We start from the raw sequence: 25,181 nt of genomic DNA on the forward strand, positions 1-25,181 counted from the left end.
GCGCAGACGTCCCTGTTCAAGGTGAGTCTTGCGGGTCCAACTGGGCTCTGCTGGGACCTACCTCTTCAAGTCCCCCCAGTCCAATGTTCTTCTCCTGAATTATTAATAAGTGAGGTGAACTTTTGGACTAGCAAGGGGTTTTGAAAAGGGTTTTTAGTTTTTAGGTTTTCCGTGGGGATTCTTCCCGCGGTTTTCCTGATGTCACGCAGAAATTCCCGACTTTTCTGCTTGATCTTTGGGTATGAAGCGGGTAGGTTTGTAACCTCCTCGCAAGTCAGGAGCGTTGAGTCCCACTTGTGTGGATTCTCCATGGGGTTTTGGTAGTTTTCAACATATTGATGAATTATGCTAAAACCACCAATTCCATCTTGGAGTTTCAAACAATATAGTTCTCGACGTTCCCGTCATGCGGGGATGTTATTCCCGTTTCCGCAAGCATGGCCCAGAAGATCCTTCTTGGTTTGAATTCCCTGCAGAGTGCTAAGTATGTGAAGGGTTTTTCCTTGACACTGTACCCGCACTCGTCTTACGGTTACTTTACTTCCAAGGTATTCCTGGCGTCAATTCCCTGCGGGTGCTAAGTATGTGAAGGGTTTTGCCTTGACACTGTACCCGCACCCGTCTTATGGTTACTTGGTTGCCAAGGTAAGGGGTATTTTCCCGCTTACTTTTGAATCTTTTTGAATTTTTTTGAAATTCGAAGAGTTGGTGAAAGGATAAGAACAGTCCAAACCTCTGAAACGTCGTGCGACGGTTTCTTCTGACTATGTCAGGACGTGCAGGAAGTTATGGTGACGTGACAGTACCTGGTCATTCCAGACGCTTTTTCAGGCGCGTGGGCGCGATTTTTCGGGCGCGTGGCCGCGAAATTAATGGTACTCGTCCTTTCAACAGCTGTTGCCAGCTTGCTTTTTGCCACGTGTCATAGTTTCATTGCACCTTCGATTTCTCTCCTCCGCATTAAATTCATCGCATTAATTGCGATTAGTATATAAAGGGGGAGAGGGTTCTTTGTAATCCACACTTTCACTCTTCTCTTCATCTTCAAAACGATTTCCGGCGAATACTCACATTTCAGTCGAGCATTCTCTTGAAATCGTTTTCTTCTTTCATCTGCAAGATGTCTTTTCGTGATCTCGAATCTACAGCCCAGGAGGCTGGGGTGTTTGTCGATGACAAGAGTACTGCTGGCGAGTTCCAGTGTGCTCTGCCTGTCGATCTATATCAGTACATCGTCAGCAAGTTCATGCTCGAGTCTCTCGAGCCTGAGTTTTCTGAACCCCATCAGACGGTGTATGATGCCCCCAGAGGCAAGATCGGGGTATATGCTGCATTCTTTGTTTATGGGAATCTTAGGTTCCCATTGACAAAGTTTGTGTACCGTGTCCTGGAGAGGCACGGTGTGCACCTGACCGAGGTGCACCCGATGGCGATCGCGAAGATTCGCCACTTCGAGTGGGTGTGCCGGATTCTGGGCATTGAGCCCTATATCGACCGCCTGATGACCTTCTACTCTTGGAGGTGCATCCAGGGGTGGTATACGCTGATAACCCGGATTAAGGGTTTGAAGATTTGCGCAACCGAGCGCAGTCTTCGCTCGTGGAAGCGAGAGTTCTTCTACATCTCCGCTCGCGCCATCCCCCTTGCCATGAAATTCAAGAATGGGCAAGCACTTCCCAGCCTTCACGCCTCCAACTACCAGGAGGCGGAATGGTTCTCGAAGATATCCCGAGTCCAATCTCCGGTTTACCGGTTTGCGGAGTCCGGGATGGTGATGCTCGGGATGAGCCGGGTGTGGAAGGATGCGGATGCGCAAAAGATCCCAATCGTCCTTGAATACGGTTCGAACTATGTTCCTTACGGTATGCTCTGTTTCTTTTTGTTGATTTAGAATCTCTTCTAACTTCTTTCCTGTTTATTTCAGAGGGGAACGACTTGCAGTCGCTCATGTATCCGCGGGAGGCTGACAGTCCCGCTCGGATGGGTACTCGCGCTCTAGACGAGAACGAGTTGCCCATCCTAGAACAAACGGCGGATCGGTTCGTGGAGGTCTACCCGCTAGGCCACGAAATCCTGAGCGCCAGGCGGCCAGGTAAGGCGCTATTCAACCCTCGACCCCTCAATGTTGAAACCTCTGCTGGAATTCCTCTAATCGTATGTTCTGATCAGGAATCCGCAGATGGTCCTCCGTTGGTGCGGAAGAAGAAGGCTGCCGGCGGGAAGGGGTAGGAGAAGGTGGCCTCCACTGCCGATCCAGTGCCTCGATCTGACTCAGAGGCCGAGAGCGAGGAGGTGGCGGGGAACCCCGGTGGTGATAAGACCACTGCTCCGGAGGCTGCGACGATTGTCACCTCCGGAGAGCCCAGGATGACAACGGTGACCGGCGTGAAGAGGCCGGCTCCATCGGGTTCATCCCCGCCTGTCCGCACTTTTAGTCTCAAGAAAACCCGTAAGTACAAACTTTATTTTTAACTTCATAGATTTCCATCATTAATACTTCTTCTTTGTGCAGGCGTGGATGTTGACGCATTCCAGTGTGGAGCGGGGAGGAGTATCCCCCCGCCAATGACGGTAGGCTTGGTCAGCCTACCTGAGGCGACGACCCAGGCGGCTGCGCCTGCTTCCGCTGGTTCAGTTGCTCATTCCATTGAGCCAACTATTCCAGCTGTGATGACGTCACCGCCGGCTGTCAGTGCCATTTTTACAGCATCTTTCACTGAGCCGGCGGTTACTTTTGCTGCGGACTCTGCAACGGCGACCGCGGCGGCCGCGGCGGCCTTCACCATGCCTCCTCCGTCATCGGCAACGACGGCCGATCCTTCAGGTATGCATGGGGCTTCTCGCCAACCTCTACCTCCTTCCCATCTACCTGACCTTTTGGACGGATTTCCCTTAGGTTCAGGTGATGGGTTTGGCGGCTATCGGCCTGTTATTGACCCTACAGGTACGTAGGGTTCTTTTGGCCTAATTTTTATTTATTTTTTATATCATCTTTTCCTAACTGCTTTTTGTTTTTTGCAGTGTCGGATTCCAATGAAGTGTATGTTCCACGATGGAACATCCGCCGAGGAACAACCCTTCGCACACCTGTGGAGTGCGTGGAGTGGGCTCGTCACGCAGCTCCCAGTGGTGCGTTGGGGGAAGCCATGGCTAGCTACCAGGAGGGTAGGCTAACCAATGAGCTTCGGGTTCTCCTGGCCCGGATGCAGCCGCGCGTCGAGCTGCTTTGTCATGAAAACGACAAGTTAAAAGCAGCTCGCATTCAAGAAGTAGCTCAGGCGCGGGCTGTCCGGGAGGAGAATAGGAGGCTCTCCGCCGCGGCTGCGGAGAAGGAGAAGGCGTTCAACGCCCTTGAAGTTGAGGTTCAGGCCCGTCTCGAGGCCCGTTTCAAGGCTGCCCAAGCTGTTAACGAACAGCTTCGGCTGGCTAAGGAAACTGCTAGGAACGCAACTGAAAGGGCCACCAAGGCTGAAGCTGTTGCTGAGCCTCTACGCCTCGAGAATGAGGAACTTAAAGCTAAATTAGAGGCGCTCCAACAGGCTCATGATGCCTTGGCGATGGAGGACGCGAAGAAGCTCCAAGAGATCCTGGACCAGAGGGGCGTGCTTGACCACAATGAGCGGAAGCTAAAGGGCGTCGAAGAGGCTGCTGCAAAGGAAGTGTTGCTTGCCAACCTGAATAAAAGTGAAGCCGAACGCGCCTGTACCCAAGCTCAAGCCGCCCTCCAAGAAGCTCTGGTTGCCAAGGAATGGCTTCTTCGAGAAGCGTTGTCTCAGGTAAGCTTTTCATGTCTTTACGCTTTTCTTTGTAAATAGAAAAGGTTTTGATACTTGTATATATTTTTTTTTTTAGGTTGTGCATCGGGTCTTCACGGAGACGTCCTATGACGATGCTATGAGCACAGCCCTCAACACTTCTCATGAGGATGGGGAAAAGGCCGGCTTCCTGCTTGGTCTAGGGTTTGTTGAGAAAGGCATCCCGCCTTCCAACTTCCCTTTGTATGATGTGGATACTGAAGCTGTTTATGACCAAGCAGTGAACCAGTATGCCGCCTTCCCGCATCCGGTGGTGGAGAAGGTGAACGAAGTCGCTGCTGCTGATGATGGGCTAGCTATCCTTAAAGCTTTCCTTGAACCACCACGCTCTACTGATGGAGCGGGTCCAAGTGGAAGTTGTCCTGAAGCATGATCCTGAAGATCCCTTTCCACCATTAGCGTAGATTTTTGCTTTTGTATAGCTTCTTTTGTATGCGGGTATGCACCCAGCAATCTTTGTAATATTTGAATTTGATGGAATAAAGATTGTGTTAGTTCTTTGCCTTGTTTATTTTACGCATGTTTTGATCTAACTTAGCAATTTCTTTAGTACTTAGATAAGTTAACTTTTTAACGTGGCAAATTATAAGTTTGTTTCGCTTCTTCTTTCATGATTGTGCGGGTATGACCGTCACTTACACTTAGTAGAATGGCTTAACTTTACTTATATCTGACCTGCGTGGAAGTTTTCCTCATCTTTTCCTTTGAAATTTTCTAAGTGTTCAGAATAAGTTAACCTTTGGACGTGGTAGATGATAGGTTGAAGTTTTGCCTCCTTGTTCGTGATTGTGCGGGTAAGACCGTCACTTGCACTTACAAGGATGGCTAAACTTTACTTACATCTGACCTGCGTGTAGGTTTTCCTTAAAACTTGAAATTTTTACCGTTGTGTTTATGCGGGTTTTTCCGCCTTCCACACGTAACGACTTACTTCTTCCCCTATTTATGCGGTGAATACCGTCACATCAGTGGGAAGTTCATAAGTATAAAGGTAAGGCTATCAACACATTGTGAAAAGAGAATCATTTCCATTAGAAGTGGCTCTAGGCCTTTTCTTTACAAGTTTGGAATTGATCTACATATAACATTTGCGTAATTGAGCTCCATTCCATGTTCTTGGGATGGCAGTGCCATCGAGCCTTTCGAGCCGGTATGCGCCCTTTCCCAGAACTTCTTTGATAATGTATGGCCCTTCCCAGACCGGGGCCAGCTTTCCTGGGCGTTCTTGGTTCGAAGCCTCGTTGTTACGCAGTATGTAGTCTCCTACATTGAAGTTGCAGAGTTTTACCCGCGTGTTGTAGTACTTTTGCATTTTTCGCTTGTAGTTCTCTTCACGTACTGCGGCTAAGTCTCTGCGTTCCTCGGTTAGTATAAGATCTAACCGTCTTTCCGCATCATTGTCTTCTGGCTGAATCAAGACCCTTGGTGAGGGTAAACCAAATTCGACCGGGACCATGGCTTCAGTGCCATAAGTGAGACTGAACGGGGTTTCTCCCGTACTGGCCTTCTTCAGCGTTCTGTTTGCCCAAATGACGTGCGGAAGCTCGTCCACCCAGCCGGATCTGTGTTCCAAGAGTCTTTTCTTTATGCCTTCGACGATGCTCTTATTTGCTCTTTCCACCTCACCATTACCTTGCGGGTGTGCCACTGAGGTAAAGGTGTGGGTGATTTGAAGTTCTTTCAGCCACTGTTGTAGCTTCTTGTCAGCAAAGTTGGTGCCGTTATCGCTCACCAAATTCTGTGGAAGTCCAAAACGACAAATAATAAATTCCCAAATAAATTTTTTGATATGTTTCGCGGTTGTTTGGGCTAAGGGTTTTGCTTCTATCCACTTGGTGAAGTAGTCGATGGCTACCACTAGGAACTGAACATTTCCTGCTGCTGTAGGAAATGGGCCTGTCACATCGATGCCCCATTTCTGAAATGGCCATGAAGAGGTGACTGGAACAAGTTCATTCTTCGGGCGGTACGTGTTGGGTGCGTAGAGCTGGCAAGACCTGCATTTTCTGATGTATGGTAGCGCATCCGTATGCATCCCCGGCCAAAAGTATCCCGCGTTGTTTAGCTTAGCTACAACAGCGCAGGGACCTGCGTGTACTCCACAGATGCCTTCGTGTACTTCCCTTAGGAGGTAGTCAGCATCTTGGTTGTCCACGCATCTTAAGAGTGGGCCAAGAAAGTTACGTCTGTAAAGGATGTCATCGATGAGTTGATAACTCAGTGCTTTACAGCGTAGTTTTCTTGCCTGTGTTTTTGACTCTGGTAGTGTACCTGCCGCAAGGTATTTTATTATTGGTGTCATCCACGTTTCTGTGCCGGTTTGGATGACACAAATTTCCTTGTGCGGGACCGAAGGTGTCTCGAGGAGTTCAATGCGGATGTCCTTTCCTAAGTGGGTGAAGGCTAATGATGCAAGCTTACTTAACGCATCCGCATATTTGTTTTCACTTCGCTTGACGTGTATGACTTTGCAGTCGTTGAAATCGCGCATAAGGGATTTTGCTTGTGCGAGGTACAGGGCCATTGTGTCGTTCACGGCCGTGTACGTCCCGTTGATTTGATTGGCTACTAACATGGAATCCACGTGGGCTTCCAAGTGTTTCACTCCCATCTTACACGCAATTCTCTGCCCAGCCAAGAATGCCTCATACTCGGCTTCGTTATTCGTACTTGGAAAATCCAGTCGAATAGCGTAAGTGTATTCTTGGCCTGCTGGGTTGGTTAGTTTCAGCCCTGCGCCTGAACCCTCGTTACTGGCTGCTCCATCAGTGTAGAGTCGCCAGACATCATTGATGTCTTGTGCTGGAGAGGGTTGAGCCTCTTCCTGGCACTCTTTTTCCCGCGATGCAGGCACTTCCGCAATAAAGTCGGCCAAAACCTGGCCTTTTATGGCTGGTCTTGGCTTATACTTTATCGCGTACTCCCCCAACTCAATTGCCCATTTGGCTAGGCGTCCCGATAACTCGGGTTTGCCTAGAACGTTTGCAAGTTTGAAGTTGGAGAGAATGGTGATTGGGTGACGCTGGAAATATCATCTTAACCTGCGTGAAGCGTGTATAAGTGCTAAGACTAATTTTTCGAGGGTAGAGTACCGGGTTTCTACGTCTGTTAGGATACGGCTGACATAATAGATTGGCATCTGGATGCCTTTTCGCTCTACTAGCAGGACTGCCCTGGTTGCTCTATCTGTTGCGGAAAGGTATAGGATTAACTCCTCTCCCACTTTTGGTGCTGTGAGCGTTGGGAGTTCGATCAAGCGTGACCGAATCTCCTGAAAAGCTACTTCCGCTTCCGGTGTCCAGCGGAAGTGCGTTTTCTTTAAACAGTTTCTCAACGTTGACACGAAAGGAAACGACTTATCCGCGTGGTTTGCCAAAAAGCGATTAAGTGCCACTAGTCGTCCATTCAGTGTCTGAGCCTGTTTGATGGTAGTAGGTGATTCCATTTTGATAATGGCTTCGACCTTTTCAGGGTTCGCTCTGAAGCCATCTTTAGTGACGATGACCCCCAAGAACTTCCCTTCTTCCATTCCAAAGGCACACTTGCTCGGGTTGAGCTTCATGTTTATCTTCCTGAGCGTGTTGAAAGTTTTTTCGATGTCTTTCAACATCGCTTCTGCGTCAGGGCTTTTGATGACCAAGTCATCCATGTAGACTTCCAAGTTCCTCCCAATTTGGGCATGAAACTGGTTGTCCATCAGGCGTTGGTATGTGGACCCGGCATTCTTAAGTCCGAATGGCATCATTTGGTAACAAAATGTGCCATCGGGCGTCCGAAAAGCGGTTTTGTCCTGATCATCAACGGCCATGTGGATTTGATGGTACCCCTTATACGCGTCCAGGAAGCATTTAAGGCGAAACGGTGCTAACGAATCCACCTTAAGATCAATTTCGGGTAACGGATAACAATCTTTGGGGCATGCTTTGTTCAAGTCCTTGAAATCTATGCACATGCGCCATTGATTGTTATTCTTCGGTACCATAACGGGATTTGCAACCCATGTTTGATATCTGCTAACGCGTACGATGCCTGCGTCAAGGAGTTCCTTAACTTGGGTTCTACACGCATTAGTTTGTTCTGGCCCCATTACTCTGCGCTTTTGTACGACTGGCGTAACAGCCAGGTCGCACTTGAGCTTATGCTCTGCCTTACTTCGGGGTACGCCAGTCATGTCAGCTGGTGTCCACGCGAAGATGTCAGCGTTTTTCTGTAATAAGCGCTTGAGTAAGGTGCGTGTGGGATCAAAAACTGTTGGGCCAATGGAAACGGCCTGGTCAGGGTATTTGCCGTTGAAGGCCCATCTTTCTGGTTCGGTGATGGTTGGTTTAGCCATCTTTGGTTTAGGTTTGGATGAGACAGATGCGATGCATACCTGGGGAATGCCGGTGATCATCGCTACACCCTCAGCTGTTGGCCATCCCATCATGCCGTGGACTGAGGATACCACGGCGTTGAATCTTGCCATCCCGTCTCTTCCGAAGAGAATGTCGTATGTGTGGTGTGGCTTCCTCATTACGACAAAATCCACGTCTTCTGTGCGTGAGTGGTTCTCGTCCGTAAGAGTGACGGGGAAAGATAAGATACCCATGGGGGTGTTTGTGCTGCCATCGAACCCTTCCATCGAGGCGCAGATCGTTTCCAGGCGTTCCTTGTCTTCGTCATCTAGCTTGTCGAAGAACTGCCTGTACATCACCATTGACGAGGCGCCGTTGTCAGCAAGAGTGCGAGAAGTGATGTAGTGCCCCAGCTGGCTTTTGATGACGATAGGGCCTTCTTTGCTGGGTCCTCCTGGCACTCGCGGGAAGCGCACCTCAGCTTCCTTCCACGCGCATGGTTCTGTCGTTCGCCTTTTTCTTCCTCTGATCTTACCATGAACCATGTTGATGCTGATGTCAACGGGCTTTCGTCCGTTGCCTCGGTACCGGTTATCGTTCCTTCCTCCCTTCTTGATTGATTCCACCAGGTGTGCCAGTCTTCCATCCTTGACGAATGCTTCAACAATATCCTTCAAGGATGTACACTCTTCCGTACTATGACCTTTTGTCCCGTGGAAGTCACAGGATTTACTCTGATCCGCATTAGGTCGCTGCCGGATCATTGGAGCTTTTGGCCATGGTAGCTTTTCAGTGGTAAATATCTCCGTGACGCTTTTGGTGAGTGGCGTCCACCTGTGTTTTTGGCTTGAAGGGTGTGTGTTATTTCTTCCGCCAACAAGAGGGTGAGAGCTGGATGAGGTGTCAAAGTTTACCCTTGACTGCCAAATACCTAGCTTCCTCTTTTTGTTCTGCCGGGCGATCCGAACATTGTTTTCTCTAGTCCTTTGCGTGTAGAGGTGTGTACTCTGGGGAAGATCCCTTCCCAGTTGCTTTTCCGTCTCGGCAAAGCGCTTGGCCGCCGTCATGATGGCATCCCATGTGGATGGCATGCCGTCCTTACCCGTCAATGTGCGGATAAGCTCTGGGTATTCGGCGCCCTGGATAAAAGCGGCGCGAACAAGATCTTCACTTATGTTGCCCAGACTTAGCTTTTTGGAGTTGAAGCGAGTGATGAAGTCTAGTAAAGATTCATCCTCCTCTCTAACGCAGTTGAGGATCGTCCACTGTTCTTCAGTATATTTCCTTTGTTGGCTGAAGTGTTGGCTGAACTTGTTCTGAAAGTCCGCCCAATCATATATGTGGTGGACCGGTAAACGATCGAACCATGCCCTGGCCGCTCCAACCAGAGTCATCTGGAACATATAACACCACGTGGGTTCCGTCCAGTTACTGACGGTTGCCCCCGCGATGAATCTGTTCAAGTGGTCGTCTGGGTCGGATAGACCATCATAAGTGCCAATGTTGGACATTTGTTTGGCACTTCTCGGGGCGATTGCTTCCGCAATGTCCCTTGCAAACTTTGACTTTCCTGCATTTGCAGCAGTTGGTCTGAAGGTTTTGGAGAAGTCACGCGGGTTTCTCTCCGCATTCGTTGGTTTAAAGGCTTCCCCAAAATTCCTTGTCGGTTGGAAGTCCGTTTCCTTACGCTTCCCTTTTGCCTTATGGCGAGGGTTTGCGTCGGTATCGGATTCTTCCCGCTCATCGTCTGAGTACTCGCACTCACTGTTCATATTGAGATGTTGGCGAGTACTGCCGAATTCGTCAGCCTGTTGAACTGAACGCAAGCGTTCATCCAACTCAGCTTGGAACTCTTTCTGACGTGCTTCAGCCCACGCCTTAACTTGATCTAGTGTTTGGCGAGGGACCCTCGTTCGTTTTTCCAGCTGGGCATCAGTGAACCCCAGTGGAATATTGTTTACTGCACTTGCCCCGGCTTGGGTAACCGGGGTAGTGTTCGTAAAATTTGTATAATCGCCGGTGTTCCCCCCAGTTGCTGGGGTTGTGGTTACCGGGGTTTCTTGGTCGCTAACTGGCCTTGGGACCGGAGTAACGTTTACCATTTCTTCAGAAATTTTTGAAAAAACTAAGAATTAGTTCTAGCTTTTATGCACGGATGGCGCCAATGAAGAAACACTAAGTGACCCGGGGCAGATTACGGATAATCTGGGGGTTAAGTAATGTTTCCCACGAGGATGAGGTCCAGCAGAGAAGGTTGTTCTTCAGGTGACCTGCAAAACAGACACCGTAAGCTCGTCACTAAGAAGGGGGGGTTCCTCCTTGTGACAACCCTCCGGCGTGAGAATCAGACTAGATTGCTCTGAATATAAGTGTATATTAAGAGATTGCTAGATAAGAATGAGATATCAGATGATGTCCTTACCATTCCAAGATGTTGGAGTATTTATAGCCGAAGTTAGGTTTCCTAGAAGGTACAGCCGGCTGAATAGTATTCCTGTTCTACCAACATTGGACTACGCACAGGCCATGCTGGTTGGTGGATAGATTACGGCCGACAGTAACAAGGTCGGCTGTATACTGTTCCTTTACTGCCGGCTATGCACTGTTCCACCAACTGTAGGCTGCGCACGTCCCATAGTAAGGGTTGGTGAGTAGGCAGCGGCTAATAATGACAAACAGTACTAGAGGGTGCTCCTCCTCGTACTGTTGTCGGTGAGCTGTCACCCTGTGATTGGTTCATGGGCTGTTCTGGTCAGATCGTCTGTTCTGCCCATACCTTAGTAGGTATAGTACAAAAGATCTTCCAGAAGCATACGGACTGGCTCATTTAGGCGGGAGTATTCTCGCCTTGCTCATTCCTTCATGTGACTACTGAAGTAGCTAGTGCCTTGTGCGTGTAGCCTTGCTGTTAGTGCGAGTAGCCTTCCCTGATGGCTTGTATCCGCAACTGCGGGAACAGGCTGGGTACTTCACCATTGGGAGGCTTTCCCTGCGGGTACAGCTGGCGTACTGCGCGTAAGGTTTTCTCTGAGCATGGTGGGTCCTGCGGGAGCAGTTGGTCGTTGCGCAGACGTCCCTGTTCAAGGTGAGTCTTGCGGGTCCAACTGGGCTCTGCTGGGACCTACCTCTTCATCGTTGAAGTACAATACTTTTTAAAATTGTAGATCACCGTATCAAGTAAGGCCCTCGTAATTAAACAAATGGCTTTCTCCTCTGCATCATACATTCGTTTGCCAGCATCAAATATTATGACATACTTTGTCACTATTTGTCTTCCTTCAGTTTCAGTTGACAAATATATCCATTTGTCTTGCAACTCCACATTCTAACATCTTGATTTTCAATTAACTCTTTAAAACACTCTCCAAACTGCAAAATTTGCACCTTTCACTAGTTTTGGTGGCTTATTTGGTGTTCCGGTTTTATCGCTCATTTTGAAAACGTCATTAACGCATGCCATTGAAGTAAATTTATACACATCTAAAAGGTTTCAAGTGGATTTGGTATACCTATAACAAAATCCAAATCTATAGTCTCTTTCAATGCTCAAAACTGAATAACCAACTAGTCAAAAACGAACAAAATTTTAGGAAAAATATAATTTTCGGAAAAATATTGTCGCCAAAATTTTCAGTCTATGTATTCAAAACAATCAGAAAAATTTTTGTTTAACAAACTTTCACGAACTTAAGCAAGTTCGCCAAGTTAACTTAGTTGGGGGTTACTAAGATGAGTCTCAATTCAAGCAAACTTATGCAAATTCGCCTAGTTAACTTCGCCTAGACAATTTTGCTGGGGTTACAAGTTCACCTAACTCGTAAGTTCTCCTAAGATAACTTCTCCTAAGTTATAACTTCGCATGGTATGTGGAAAACCCTAGCGACAACTTCGCGCTAGACGGCTGTAACTTTCCAAAATCAGAATTTTTAGGGTTTGTGACGGCTGTTGGTGATGGTTATGGGCTATAAGGGTGATATTTCAGTGAGGATGAGTTTTGTGAGGATTTTTGGATGTGAAATCTTGTTAAAACAACTCGTAAATACTCGTTAATCAATCCCGAACCACACAATTTTGAGCAAAAGTTCTGATACCAACTGTAGGTCCCTAGAATGGATCGATATATGATTGAGACGTACTATCAGAGGTGCGGAATTCTTCTGATTAACACTAACGAGAAGTAAACGCATATTACAAGAACAATCACTTTAAACGATTCTACTATTGATTGTAAACTCATAAGAAACAATCTAAGACAGAGACTACGAACCAGTTGTTTGTTTTCTCTCATGACTGCTGGAATAGGGCTGGAAGTCTCAGGTATCTGCATTTAAAGTCTCACCTAAACCCTAAGTCGAGCATGTCCTTATATACTAGACATGTTAGCCTGGCACATTAGAGGTAAACTTAACAACTTCGCTAGTTAAGTTCACCGCCATTCCAAACCCATTTGCATAACATTCAAACACAAACATATTACAGACTCGATTACAAACATGACTAATCTATTAAGCTTTTGACACACAGAATTGCACCAACAGAGGAAAAACCAATCGAATCGAGATCTTGGACCAATCGAATCAAAATTCCAAAACCAATCGAATTAAGAGTTATGAGTAATCGAATCCATATTTTCAAAACTAATCGAATAGAGATTTCATTCAATTCGAATCGAGTTTCAAACAAATCGAATTGAGTTTAAAATTCGATTCGATTAATTTAAACTTTGACTCAACTCATTTAAAATTCAACTCAATTAAATAAAATTCGACTCAAGATTGTTTAAGTTTCCAATCTTATTTACAAGATGTCAAAAGATCCCGAGTTGTTGAAAAGTTGTCTGACGCTGGAGAATGAGGCTGGAACCACAACAAAACCTTCCAAGCTTATAACATTTGAAAGTAACTTTGATGATTTATAATGGAGGTTAAAGAACTATTTAAGAATGACTGACTTGGATCTCTTCAGATCCATTGAGAATGGACCTCATAAGCCTACGACTATGACACTTGTTGATACTCCTTTTGAAGGCTCTGAGGATGATGATAAGAAAAATATTCTTGAGGATGAAAAGATTCTTTAGGATGTAAGGAGCATTGGTTTGATAAAGATCAGCTTTGTTGCTACCATTGAAATGAACTAGGAAACTCTGCAAGAGAATGTACAAATCCAGCAAAACCTGCTAATGACATTAAGACCAGTCAAGTCTCGAACATGAAGGTGGGAAGAAGAATGACAAAAGACCAATCGGTCAAAACTCAGGTCAAAGAGTTCTAATGTAGGTCAAAGATGGATTATATCTATAATCAACTTTGAGTTCTTGGCATTATAATATTGAAATAGAAGTATGATCTTGGACGCTATCGATCAATATGATTCCATGTTGTGATCTTTCTAGTAAAAATATTGAAATATTAAAGTCTTTAGAAAATTTTGTAAATATATTATCTTGTAAAATATAATATTAATTTCATATCTACTCCCTATTTATTTCTTTAAATTTTTAAAGTTTATCTTGTTTTGTTTTGTTTTGTTTTAAGTTCTTAACTTAAATTAGGTTTTAAGTTTATTTTGTTTCATTTTAATTTTACTTTTACTTTTATGTTTATTTATTTTTATCCATAGTTTATTTTTTAGTTTTAATGACTTTACGTCAAGGTCGGCGATGCAAACGTTGTTAAGTATATGGACACACAAAAATATATCTTGTATATATTTGAATGTTTGGATTCAGTGTATAAAATTTTTTTGGGTTTAGTTTGCAAATACTTTCAGAGTTCGGGGGTTAAGTGTGCAAAATCGTTTAAAACTCGAGAGGTTCTGACCATATCGCGAGATAGGCTGACCCATATAAAGGGAAAACCAAAATATCTTCTCATTATCCACTGTCATTTTTCCCTAAACACTCTCAGCTCACACACTCTCTCTCTCTAACCCAACCGTCGGCACCACCGCCCCTCTTCAACTTCAAACACAATTACACATATGCTTGATCTCTTGTTTTCACACTTAATAGATCATAAAGACGGATCCCTCACCACCGGTAATCCTTCATTTAGTTCTAAAATCTTTGGCTACTTAGTGGTGTTCTTGTTTGTTCATAACCTAACCGAGTTTAAATCAAAGGGTTACTCGATGTCATTGTTTGGAAAAATCGATGTTAGATCCTTGCTGTAGACATCATAATCATTCCTTGGACAGCTTTAATTTAAGTTGTGTATAGTTCTATATAATTTATAGATTCTAGGTTTTCGGACTACTTTGAGTTCGATTAACCCTCAATGTATCCCAAATTTGTGATAAGAAATACTCTACCATGTTTACTAAAATTGATTGTTTTATCTTGATACCATGTTTTAACATCCCCAAGGAGTGGATTCTGATGCGTACTCTGAGGCATAATGATGCTTACATATTTGAAATTAAAAGTTCGTATTCACGACAAACTACTTCATGTTTGATATCTAAAGCCTTCAAGAACAATTCATCACTTTGGCATCGACGTCTTGGTCATGTCAAATTTAAGTATTTAAACAAACTTGTCAAAGGTGAGAACGTAAAGGGTTTTCCTGTAAAAACCTTTTCAACTATTGAAAAATGTATTTCATGTTCAAAATGCAAACAACACAAAACCCCTCATAGGCCTAAAACTATAAATTTTGTAGATCCCATTCTTCAATTGTTGCACATGGACTTATTTGGACCCATTCATCATTTGGCGATAGGCCGAAAAGTCTATTGTCTTGTTGTTACTGATGACTTTTCACGTATCAGCTGACTTTTCTGTTAGAATCAAAGGATGAAACCACTAAAATCCTGATCAGATTCATGACTCTTGTTGAGAATCAAACAGACAAAAGAATCATGTGTGTTTGAAGCGAGAATGGAACGAAATTCTATAATCGAACGATGAATGATTTTTATAAGACCAAAGGGATAGAACGTCAATTCAATGCCCATACACTCCACAACAAAATGGGTTGCTGAAAGACGCAACAGAGCATTGATCGAAGCTGCAAGAACAATGTTATCATACTCAAAGCTACCCATTTTTTCTGGGGAGAAGCAATTCATACTGCATGCTTTATCCAGTTTCGCGTGCTGCTCTACAGTCGTCTGAAGAAGACTTCATATGAAGTCTACTACAGAACTAAGCCACAAGTCAACTATTTCAAGACCTTTGGATGTCCATGCACTCTACTTCATACAGATTCCATTTCAGATCCTAAGTTTGCAGAAAAGGCAAATGCTTGTTACTTTGTTAGGTACGCCTCCAACAAAACCGCTTATCGATTCTACAACAAGAAAGTATGAGTGATTGTGGAATCTTTCAATGTTGACTGGCAAGGGCTCAACCAAACAGATGCTTTCCCATGACCAAACTGGATGTTTGATTATGAGTACTTGTTTAACCAATTCCCTGTTATGTTTATCCCTCCGGTTGCAATTTCTCCAGCCTCAGCTGCAGTATCTAAGTATGTGTTAATTAAATCTCTCATAGACAATTTAGGTAATGTTAATGTATCTAGTGGTCCTCAAATTGGAAATGTATTGCATGTAGCTCCTCAACCCGTTGTAGTTAATCTAACCATTCATACTGTAGATACAACCAACGTGGCTCTTAATGAAGAAGATTCTAATTCATATTCCTCTTTTATGTCGGTCGACAACATTGAAAACAACATAGGTGATGGCATAGGTGAAAGAAAGCGAAAGATATGTGGATTCAAAATGCCAAAGGATGGGCCAAATATCTTTCTTAGAGAACCTTTCGAGCCCGACAGGATTTTGGACTTTACCTATAGGCATTTTGATGGTGAGACGGGTGAACCAGTAGTATACTACAAGCAGATGTGATCCTACCGCTTCTTTGATGAACATGAGTTGATACTGTTTGTTTGATGAACATGAGTTGATGCGGTTCAGTGAAGCAGGCATCATGAAGTTATATAAGTCTCCTCTGTGCACTCTTGAAAACCCACCTCGAGGATACACTGATCAAATAGTTGAGAAGTTCAACAAGTGTGTTCGCTATCTTGTTGACAATCAACTGATTGATCACCCCGACACATTCGAGTATGAAACTAACTAGAGACGGAAGCAGCTAAATAAAGACCAGAGGGTGATTGTAGAGCCCATTTTATATGTTTAAGTCTTTTATATTGTTAGCATTAATTATCGTATGTAATTTCTTTGCTTTCGGTTTAGTCTTTTGAATGTTTGAGACCGAGGCCTTGTAAACAAAACCCATTGGGCCTTTGATGAATGGATAGAGCCCATTTTATATGTTTAAGTCTTTTATATTGTTAGCATTAATTATCGTATGTAATTTCCACTATTTATGTTTCCACTATAAATAGTGGAAACATATCCATGCAAAAGTAATCCTTTTGAAAAGCAACCTTCTCTCTCTAACCTTATTCTTTCACCACCACCATTCCTCATATAGCAAATAACACAAACACAACAAGATCTGAGATCTTTGAAGGTTATAAGTTATTTCCATTAGCTTATAACCCGGATTGATCCAAAAACTAGTTGTAAGATCCGTTCTAAGAGCATCTCCAGTGCTTTATTTAGTTCTCATGTGGCAATGTCCACTTTTCTGAACTGGACAAGTGAAGAATGGAGGTTGATGTTTAGTTAATACTCATTCACAATTCCAAATGTATGTAAACATTAAAAAGGTGGGTCCCTTAATTAATATTATTTGTTTAAAACAATTCAAACGGCTAGCATTTCATTAAATTTTTCTTTCTTTTTTTTTGTTTTTCACAACTAACGGCACTATAACAATTTAAAAATACTTTTTTTTTGTTATTTACAATCCAACGGTAACTTCTTAAAAAAGATTTATTTTTTGTTTCAAATATTAGTCTAGCCCATTTTATGAATCCACAAAAAAATTTCCATCTATATTCCTCTCAAAAAAATAAATGGATGATAGCAATTTCTTTCAGCGTTTGCTAAGCGATCCTAACCCAAACCCGGCTCCAAACACCAACCGAATTCCGACTCCAACTTCCGGTTTTCAACAGTTTCAACAACCCGGATTCTCTCCTTACCCGCATCCAAACTTTGGATCTCAACAATTTCAACAAGCCGGTTATCAATCATTTTCACAACAACCTGGATTTCCACCATTTCCACAACAACTCGGTTATCCACATCCCGGTTTACAATAGTTTCAAACACTCACACCTACTCAAATGTCATTTACATCGACACCATCACCTAAACTTGGTGACTCTGCTTCCCCTGTTACTAGTAAAAAAAATGGAAACAAGTCATAGGAGTATCTAAGAGGGTTCAACAAAAATGGTCCATAGAGGAAGAGATTTCTGGGTGCGTATCGAAAAATACTTCTGTAGTGACCCTGCTTTTTCACGTACCACCAATACCTTTAGGCCACACTGGCTTTCGATGTCAACACCAACTCAAAAGTATTTAGCAAAGAAGAGAAGCGATTGGTCTGATGATCAAATCATCTCTCTTGCTAGGGAAGAGTACGCTTCAACCGGTACTACGTTTCAATTCGATCATGTGTGGAAACTTGTGAAAGATGAGCCGAAATGGCACGAACCGGTACCCTTTCTGCCGAAGAGGAGTACGACATCAGCTTCGGGGGACTATAGCACATCAGCTTCCGATGGACACTCTATCCCGATTGACCTCAACGATGACACTCTTATCTTGTTTGAGGAGTTCAATGTTGTAGACGAGCCGAATGAGTATCAAGAACCGAACCGTCCAATGTGGTAAAAGAAGGCCAAGGAAAAGGTGAAGTCAAAGTAAAAAAGCAAATGCGGAAGCAGGAAATATCAAAGAGTTTGATGAGATGATGAAAACACGAATGGAAGCCGCGGGTGCGTTCAAACAATAAATGGACCAATTTCTCTTTAACCAAGACATTAATATACTAATGATGGGTCGATCCCACATGGATCCGGAATGATTGGCGACGCACAAGGCGATATGCGAACAAATCAAAAGACAAACGTAACTTATAATTTCTAGGTTATGTAAGTTTGAATTTTTAGGTTATGTAACTTTTGAATTTTTAGGTTATGTAATTTTAATTTTTTATTTATATAACTTATGAATTTTAATGTTCATTGGTTCCAACCCAACGGCTAGCTAACGCCACTTTTAGTTTTCTTTATGATTTTTTTTTTCAAATCACTATAACGGCTAGTTTTCTTATTATAGATAGAAATATTCCTTTCATATTTACCATACCTTTCAAAATTGCCCAATTAAGTATTCCCTAAATAAATATGAGTTCCAGTGATGATATGCAAGTACCATTTATAAATTCGTCTACTGCTAATGATATGCAATTTATGCATTTAGCTATTAAACAGTATGAAGAATTGATGTCTTATGACTTCGACAACGTGTATTTGCAACTAAAGCATCACTATACCGAAGAAGGTTCTAGTGCTAGATGGCCGAAGCGCAAACCAGTACATAGGGGTCATGAAGAAGCAGGCAGTCGTCTTTGGAACGACTACTTTGCTCCGAAACCAATCTATGAAGAGCGCTTCTTTAGACAATGTTTTCGAATGCATCGCCATCTTTTCAATCAAATTGTCGACAATTTGAAAAAAAGTTATTCATATTTCACACAAAGAGTTGATGCAGTGGGTAGAATCGGTTTATCTCCCCGACAAAAATGCACGTGTGCCATACGAATGTTGGCATATGGCATGGCAGCTGACCAAACGGACGAATATATACGTATTGGTGAAAGTACTGCTCTCGAGTGTCTTCAAAGGTTTTGTAAAGGACTTATTGAACTTTATTCGAAAAAATACCTCAGAAGGACATCCAGCAGTTACTGGATAAGCACTCAACCAAGCACGGGTTTCCCGGAATGCTAGGAAGTGTTGACTGGATGCATTGGGCGTGGAAAAACTGCCCAGTTGCATGGAAAGGTCAATATGCGCGAGGTGACCATGGACATCCCACCATCATGCTCGAAGCAGTTGCATCATATGACCTTTGGATGTGGCATGCATATTTTGGTGTGGCGGGGTCGAATAATGATATCAACGTCATAAATCAATCACCAATATTCAATGAAATTTTAGAAGGTGGTGCGCCTCAATGCAATTTTATAGTGCATGGAACATAATACAGCATGGGATACTATCTTGCAGATGGTATATATCTTGGGCGACGCTTGTCAAAAGCTTCAATATCCGCAAAGCCCAAAAATGTTGGAATTCAAGACACATCATGAATCGGTAAGAAAGGATGTCGAGAGGGCATTCGGCGTCCTTTAAGCTCGATGGCACATTATACAAGGGCCAACAAAAATATGGAGCAAAAGGTTAATAAGTATAATGTATGCATGTATGGTACTACATAATATGATTGTAGAAGATGAAGGAGACGCGATAACCTATTGGTCGGATGATGAGGGTGAAGAACTTGAACAAGCAAACCATGGAGCGATAGTAAATTTCGAAGGGCACTTGGCAAGATTCATGAATATACGTAACAATGAAGCTTATCATGCGCTTCGAAATTATTTAGTGAGCATATATGGTCTATTAAACAATAGTCGTTTTGATTGAGGTAGAGTTTTTAACATTAGTTTATGTAACTTTTTTAGTTTATGTTTGCGTGTGCTTGTTTTATTTACTAATTATGTAATTTTAAATTTTTATTTATATTACTTTTATTATTTATGTAAATTTATTTACTAGAACTTATTTTATTTTTAAATAATATGAAATAAAAAATAAGATACTTGAATAAAATATTTTATTTATAAAAGTATTTTAGTTATAGAAAGAAAATATAAAAGTAGGTGATTATGTGAAATATAGAGGTGTTTAAAAGTTGATGTAGTGTTGGAGGAAAAATAAGAGTTTTTGGTGTTTTAAAGTGAATAAGTGGAAATCTGATGCGGCGACAGCTGATGTGGTGTGTTCAGTTTGTTTTTCCTCATTCACCATTGTGAATGCTCTAAGAACCTACATATGAATTGAAAGATTGTATCCCAACTCTAATGCATAAGGTAAAATAGTTAATCAATAAATGAATTTTAATAAAATGGTTGAATATGTAATATAAATTAATAATTTAGTAAGGAGAAATATGTGGTATATAAGTTTTAGAATGAAATCGCATATTGTAATTGATTTTTTGATTTGAAATAAAAAAGCATTTATTTATTTTTTTATTTTTATCAAATTTAAATTATAATAATAAGAAGAAGGATCCAGTTACAACAGAGAGGCAGGTAAGCGGGCAACAAGTTGTGCCACCACCCCTTTTGAATGGCAAACCCGATCCTACTGAAAACATAGTTATCGTTCTTCGGCGTCGCTGAGTTACTGTGCATGACCCGCTGAACTCTTTTTAAAAACGAAGCAGCATCGGGGGCGAGAGACCTAAATGTATCAAAAGCTAAAGCGATGAAGGCATGTTGATTCTCAACACACGCCTTATCGTGCTTAGTAATTTTTCCTGCTTCAGCCTTTAGCACCGCTTGCCTAGCATTTATTAATAGTATCGTTCGAAGAATAAATAGTTTTAAACATCTAATATATTTTTTTAAATTGTCTTGAACATGAACCAACAAGCAGTTGGAAGTATCACAAAAGAACAATTGATCCTACATATTCTCATGTTGTGAACATGAACCACTCAAGATACTACATTTTGAAGGTTGTGAGAAACTTATCAGCATCCGCCAGCTCCACCTACTCCCTAATCTTGAGACTTTGATCCTCTCTAACTGTAGCACTCTAATTCATCTTAGTGAATCCATAGAAGACCTCAAGAGTCTAGTTGTGTTGGATTTGAAAGGATGCGTGAACCTGTTGAAGTCTTCATTGAAGAATGTAAAACCAAAACGTTTATGGAATGATAGAGGAAATTCAGAGAGGTCTTTGTTTCTCTTACCAAGCTCGTTAAAGAGTTTATATCTTGATTTCTGCAAAATAAAGCACAACAATGATGTTCAGGTGGCATTCCATGCTCAATCATTCTTTAGGCTGTGGTTAGGATGTAATAAATTTGAGTTCTTGCCTAATAGCATTGACCTTCAAAAGCTAAAGACGCTCGACTTGTATTCTTGTTCACTCCTGAAGTCTCTCCCATCTATTCCAAGTACGCTTGAGGAGTTGTATGTAGAACGGTGTAATTCACTCGAGAATAACATTCAAATCAGGTCGTTACAGTCTTCAGTGGTTTTCTTATGAAGGTTTTTCCAAACTCTGTGAAGTTGAAGGCCTTTTTGAGTTAGTGCCCGTAGCAAAAGTTGATGAAGCAGATCTGGTTCAACATATGCAGTGGATCAAAGCGTTTCAAGATCATAAGGTGGACCTAGTCGGTGATGAGATCGCTAAAGGGAAAGATCAGCAAATCCAGGTTATTACTCTTAACTTTTCTCAAATGCATGCATAAAAACAAAACACATATGGATATGTTTAACATACGAATTAATGAATTTTATTTGGCGTAGATATTGTATGAATATGGTATAACAAGCACCTATCTGCAAGGCATTAAGGACCCAAATATGATGAGCTACGAGCATATGTCACGATTCCCAAACGTTTCCTTTCATGTGCCTTTCCATCAAAAGGAACAAAGAATCCAAGGATTACATGTTAGTTGCTTATACAAATCTTCAGGATCCAATGACAAAGATATGTGGACTTTGTTGATGAAAATAAACAACACAACCAAGGATCTTACTTGGGTATACAACCCTTTGGTGTATTGCAAACCTAGAGTTGATGAAGATGTTGTGTGGTTAAGCTATTGGCCAATCGGAAACATATTAGATGCCGGTGATGAAGTTCATGTCGATATTATTGTTGATGAACGAGTGTTCGTAGTAAGTGACTGTGGTGTCAGCCTTGGGTATATGGATGATGGTGAAGAGAACTATGAGAATAATACTATGATGAAAGAGGAAGAAGTGATTGGTGGAGATTTGTCTGAATTCAAGGTGACCACAGGAGGCTACTATCTTTGCCGCCGTGATTTATTTGGTTCAAAGACTTCAACTCGGTTTAAAAGGTTGTTTGATGATCATGTTGACTACCCAGGTAAGTTCATGATTGAGTTATTTGTGAATGTGTTTAGTTGCTACACTAATATCACAACCTTTCCCAGAATCACAAGGATGGAGAAAACATCGTCCATACTCAAACCGATCTTGGGAGCTGAAATATAATATTGTACGTTTCTATGAAAAGTCAAAACCACTTTTTGTGGTGTGGTTATCAGGTTTTCCTTAGGTTTTCATCTTGGGGGTCTCGGGTTCGAATCTTGGCTCATGTGAGCGCTCTGAAATATCATAAGCATTACTGTAAGAACGATTCGAACTTGTGTAATAGGGTATATATGGCTAATGATATGATCATCTGGGAGAAACATTATTGTCATTATGACATACGCCTTTAAAAAGAATGGTTTCTATTAAAATGCCTTAATTGAACACAAAAGGTTTTTCTTTTTTGAGTAAAACAACGGTTTTCGTTCATATGGTTTGTTCAAGTTTTCTGTTTCAGTCCAAAAGTTTAAAATTTGTTATTTACGCCTAAAGTTTCATTTTTGTTGCAATTTTCGTTCATCTTGTATTCTTGTTAACCTATTTGGACTGAAATAGCATATTATAACAAACTACATGTACGAAAATCGCAACGGAAATGAAAATCTAGGGACATAAATTACAACTTTTAACTTTTCGACTGAAATAGCATATATAACAAACCACAGCGACGAAAATTATAACGAAAACGAAATTTTAGAGACATAAATTGCAAATTTTATTCGTTTAGACGAAAATAACAAATTTGAACAAACTATAACCACGCTTTACTCAAATTGCTATCTGGCCTATGTTTTTATATCTCACATAGCTCATTCAACCTGAAATGGATTGGGTGACTAAGCCCTTTGAAGTTTAATTTTGTTATCCTTTGAGGCTATAAATGGTAAGTTTAATTTTTTTCTTTCTTTTTTTTATTCTTTTTATCACTTTTATATTAAACGGTAAATAAATATTTTTAATAAGTTTGTTAGCTAATTAATAAAATTTAACGAAATCTATAAACTGAAAATGAGAAAAATATGTAGCCTATTCAAACAATCAAAAATGAATAAATAAATAAAAAAATATAAAAAATATACATTTTTTTAATAAATAAGTTGTTAATTAGTTAATAATTTTTTTGTTAATTTTATAAAATAAAAGTGATAAAAGGAATAAAAGGAAAGAAATAAAAATTTATAAAGAAATTCTACCATTTATAGTTTTCAAGACCAGAACTGCTAACAAAAATAAATTAAATGTTATGGGTGCATACGTCTAAAAATAATGTCTGATTATTAGACAGTTCTCAAAGCTTTCTTGTTTGCTTTGAGAACCGTCTAATAATTTTGTTGTTATCTTATTATCTTTTATTATTAGACGGTTTTCAAAGCTTTGTTGTTTGCTTATGAGACATTTCTCAAAGTTTCTTATTATCTTTTATTCTTAATTTTGTTGTTTGCTCCCTTGTCATTGTGTGCAAATCAGGTAGTTGTGCTGACCGGAGTCAACATAAACAACAAAAGTGAAATCAACAAGATAGTGGAGGCTGTGTCTAGTCTTGTGGGTGTTGAATCAGTTTCCATTAATTCTCATCATCGTAAAACAGAACAAACGGATACAGCATCACTATTAGTTGTTGGATATGTTTATCCTGTAGAAGTGGAAGCCTGTGTGAAGGAATTTGACACCACTGCTTTTATTTCAAGTGCTGATTTATACTAACATTTGGGATTTTCATGTAGGATATGCTGCATGCCTGTGGTCAAGTCCTATAAACCAAAAGAAGAAAATGTTTTGAGAACTCTTCCTGTCACACCCGGCCCTGAGCGGCGGAAACAGCCGGGCGTGCACGAGTGGGGATTGATAATTAAGCACGGGCCATTGCAAAACATTCAAAGATTTTCATTGCGCATGAAATGTTTAATACAAATACATTACATTGTTTAAAGATTACATAAAAACATCCAAGTATACAAACTGTTGAAGATTTCCACGCCATATCCCCTTTGCGCGGCGGGTACAACCACGCGCATCGAAGGGATAGAACTAAAATCTTCCAAAAAGCTAGTTTTAGATGTTCAGCGTGAGGTGCTCTAAGTGTGACTCCATGCGCTACCTAGTTATCTCCTGAAAGACACGTAAAAATATTTGAATCAGTATAAACTGAGTGAGTTCACAAGTTTTAGTAACTTGATAAATCGTATTGCATCATAATCTTGATACAAATCATTCTGAAACATAATTCTGATAGCATTATTAAACACATGCTTGGTAAAACATAGATCTATCAACATATTCTGATAAAATCGTTGCGCGGGTTACGCGCGAACATTTCTGGGAACTGTGCTCGTCTGTGTAAGTGGCGCTGCCACTACGAGCTAAAATAATGTAATACCGTCCCGCGGGTTACGCGCGGACACTTCTGGAAAACTGTGCTCGTCTGAGTAAGTGGCGCTGCCACTACGAGCGAATAATACTGTAATACCGTCCCGCGGGTTACGCGCGGACGTTGTGCCGGAAAACAAGGCGCTCGTCTGCGTAAGAGGAGCGACCTCTACGAGCGGGCTCAAACCCATAGTACTGCCCCATGACCATACTAGGCACTCGTCTGTGTAAGAGGTGCGACCCCTACGAGTGGGCGGATCAAACCAGCAGTCCCTACCCTTAGAGTTCCAATGGTAAAGTGATCACTTACTCGAATCTGGTGCACTAACATTGAAATACCATAGATAACTGTTCGCATTGCTCATCATGAAACATAACTTAAACACGTAATCGTTTGCATAGCTTGTAAGTATACCATGATAAAACATTATTTAAGTACGTGTCCCTCGCCCCGAAAGTAGTTTTAAAAAAAACAGTGAAAACAGTGAAAATAGGGGCTGTGAGACTCACCTGTGGTTCTTGTTAAGGGATTTAGTCGAGATTCGGGTTTTCTTGGTGTTGGTCTTTGAATTTGAAGGTCTAGAATAC

The 25,181-nt window shown here is 41.9% G+C and overlaps 1 protein-coding gene and 1 pseudogene across 1 annotated transcript; both read left to right on the forward strand.

The window, feature by feature from the left end:
• Positions 1-18,423: 18,423 nt before the first annotated feature.
• On the forward strand, positions 18,424-19,728 carry LOC143580399 (uncharacterized; annotated as a pseudogene).
• A 1,099-nt stretch (positions 19,729-20,827) lies between these two features.
• LOC143580393 (uncharacterized) lies at positions 20,828-23,996 on the forward strand. The gene is made up of 4 exons (XM_077063427.1): positions 20,828-21,532; positions 21,627-22,218; positions 22,286-22,350; positions 23,694-23,996. The coding sequence occupies exons 1-4, from the start codon at positions 21,449-21,451 to the stop codon at positions 23,928-23,930; spliced, it is 978 nt and encodes a 325-aa protein (XP_076919542.1). The 5' UTR covers positions 20,828-21,448; the 3' UTR covers positions 23,931-23,996.
• Positions 23,997-25,181: the final 1,185 nt, after the last annotated feature.

This window comes from Bidens hawaiensis, unplaced genomic scaffold (assembly GCF_021521415.1).
Source record: "Bidens hawaiensis isolate Kalapana, Puna unplaced genomic scaffold, B.hawaiensis_p1.1 tig00030422_1, whole genome shotgun sequence".
In the NCBI taxonomy this organism is placed as follows: Eukaryota; Viridiplantae; Streptophyta; class Magnoliopsida; order Asterales; family Asteraceae; genus Bidens; species Bidens hawaiensis.

Coding starts and splice junctions, on each gene's coding strand:
- LOC143580393 (XM_077063427.1), top strand. CDS start 21,449: ATGCAGTGGATCAAAGCGTTTCAAGATCATAAGGTGGACCTAGTCGGT. Junction 21,533..21,626: donor GGAAAGATCAGCAAATCCAG/GTTATTACTCTT, acceptor TATTTGGCGTAG/ATATTGTATGAATATGGTAT. Junction 22,219..22,285: donor TGATCATGTTGACTACCCAG/GTAAGTTCATGA, acceptor AACCTTTCCCAG/AATCACAAGGATGGAGAAAA.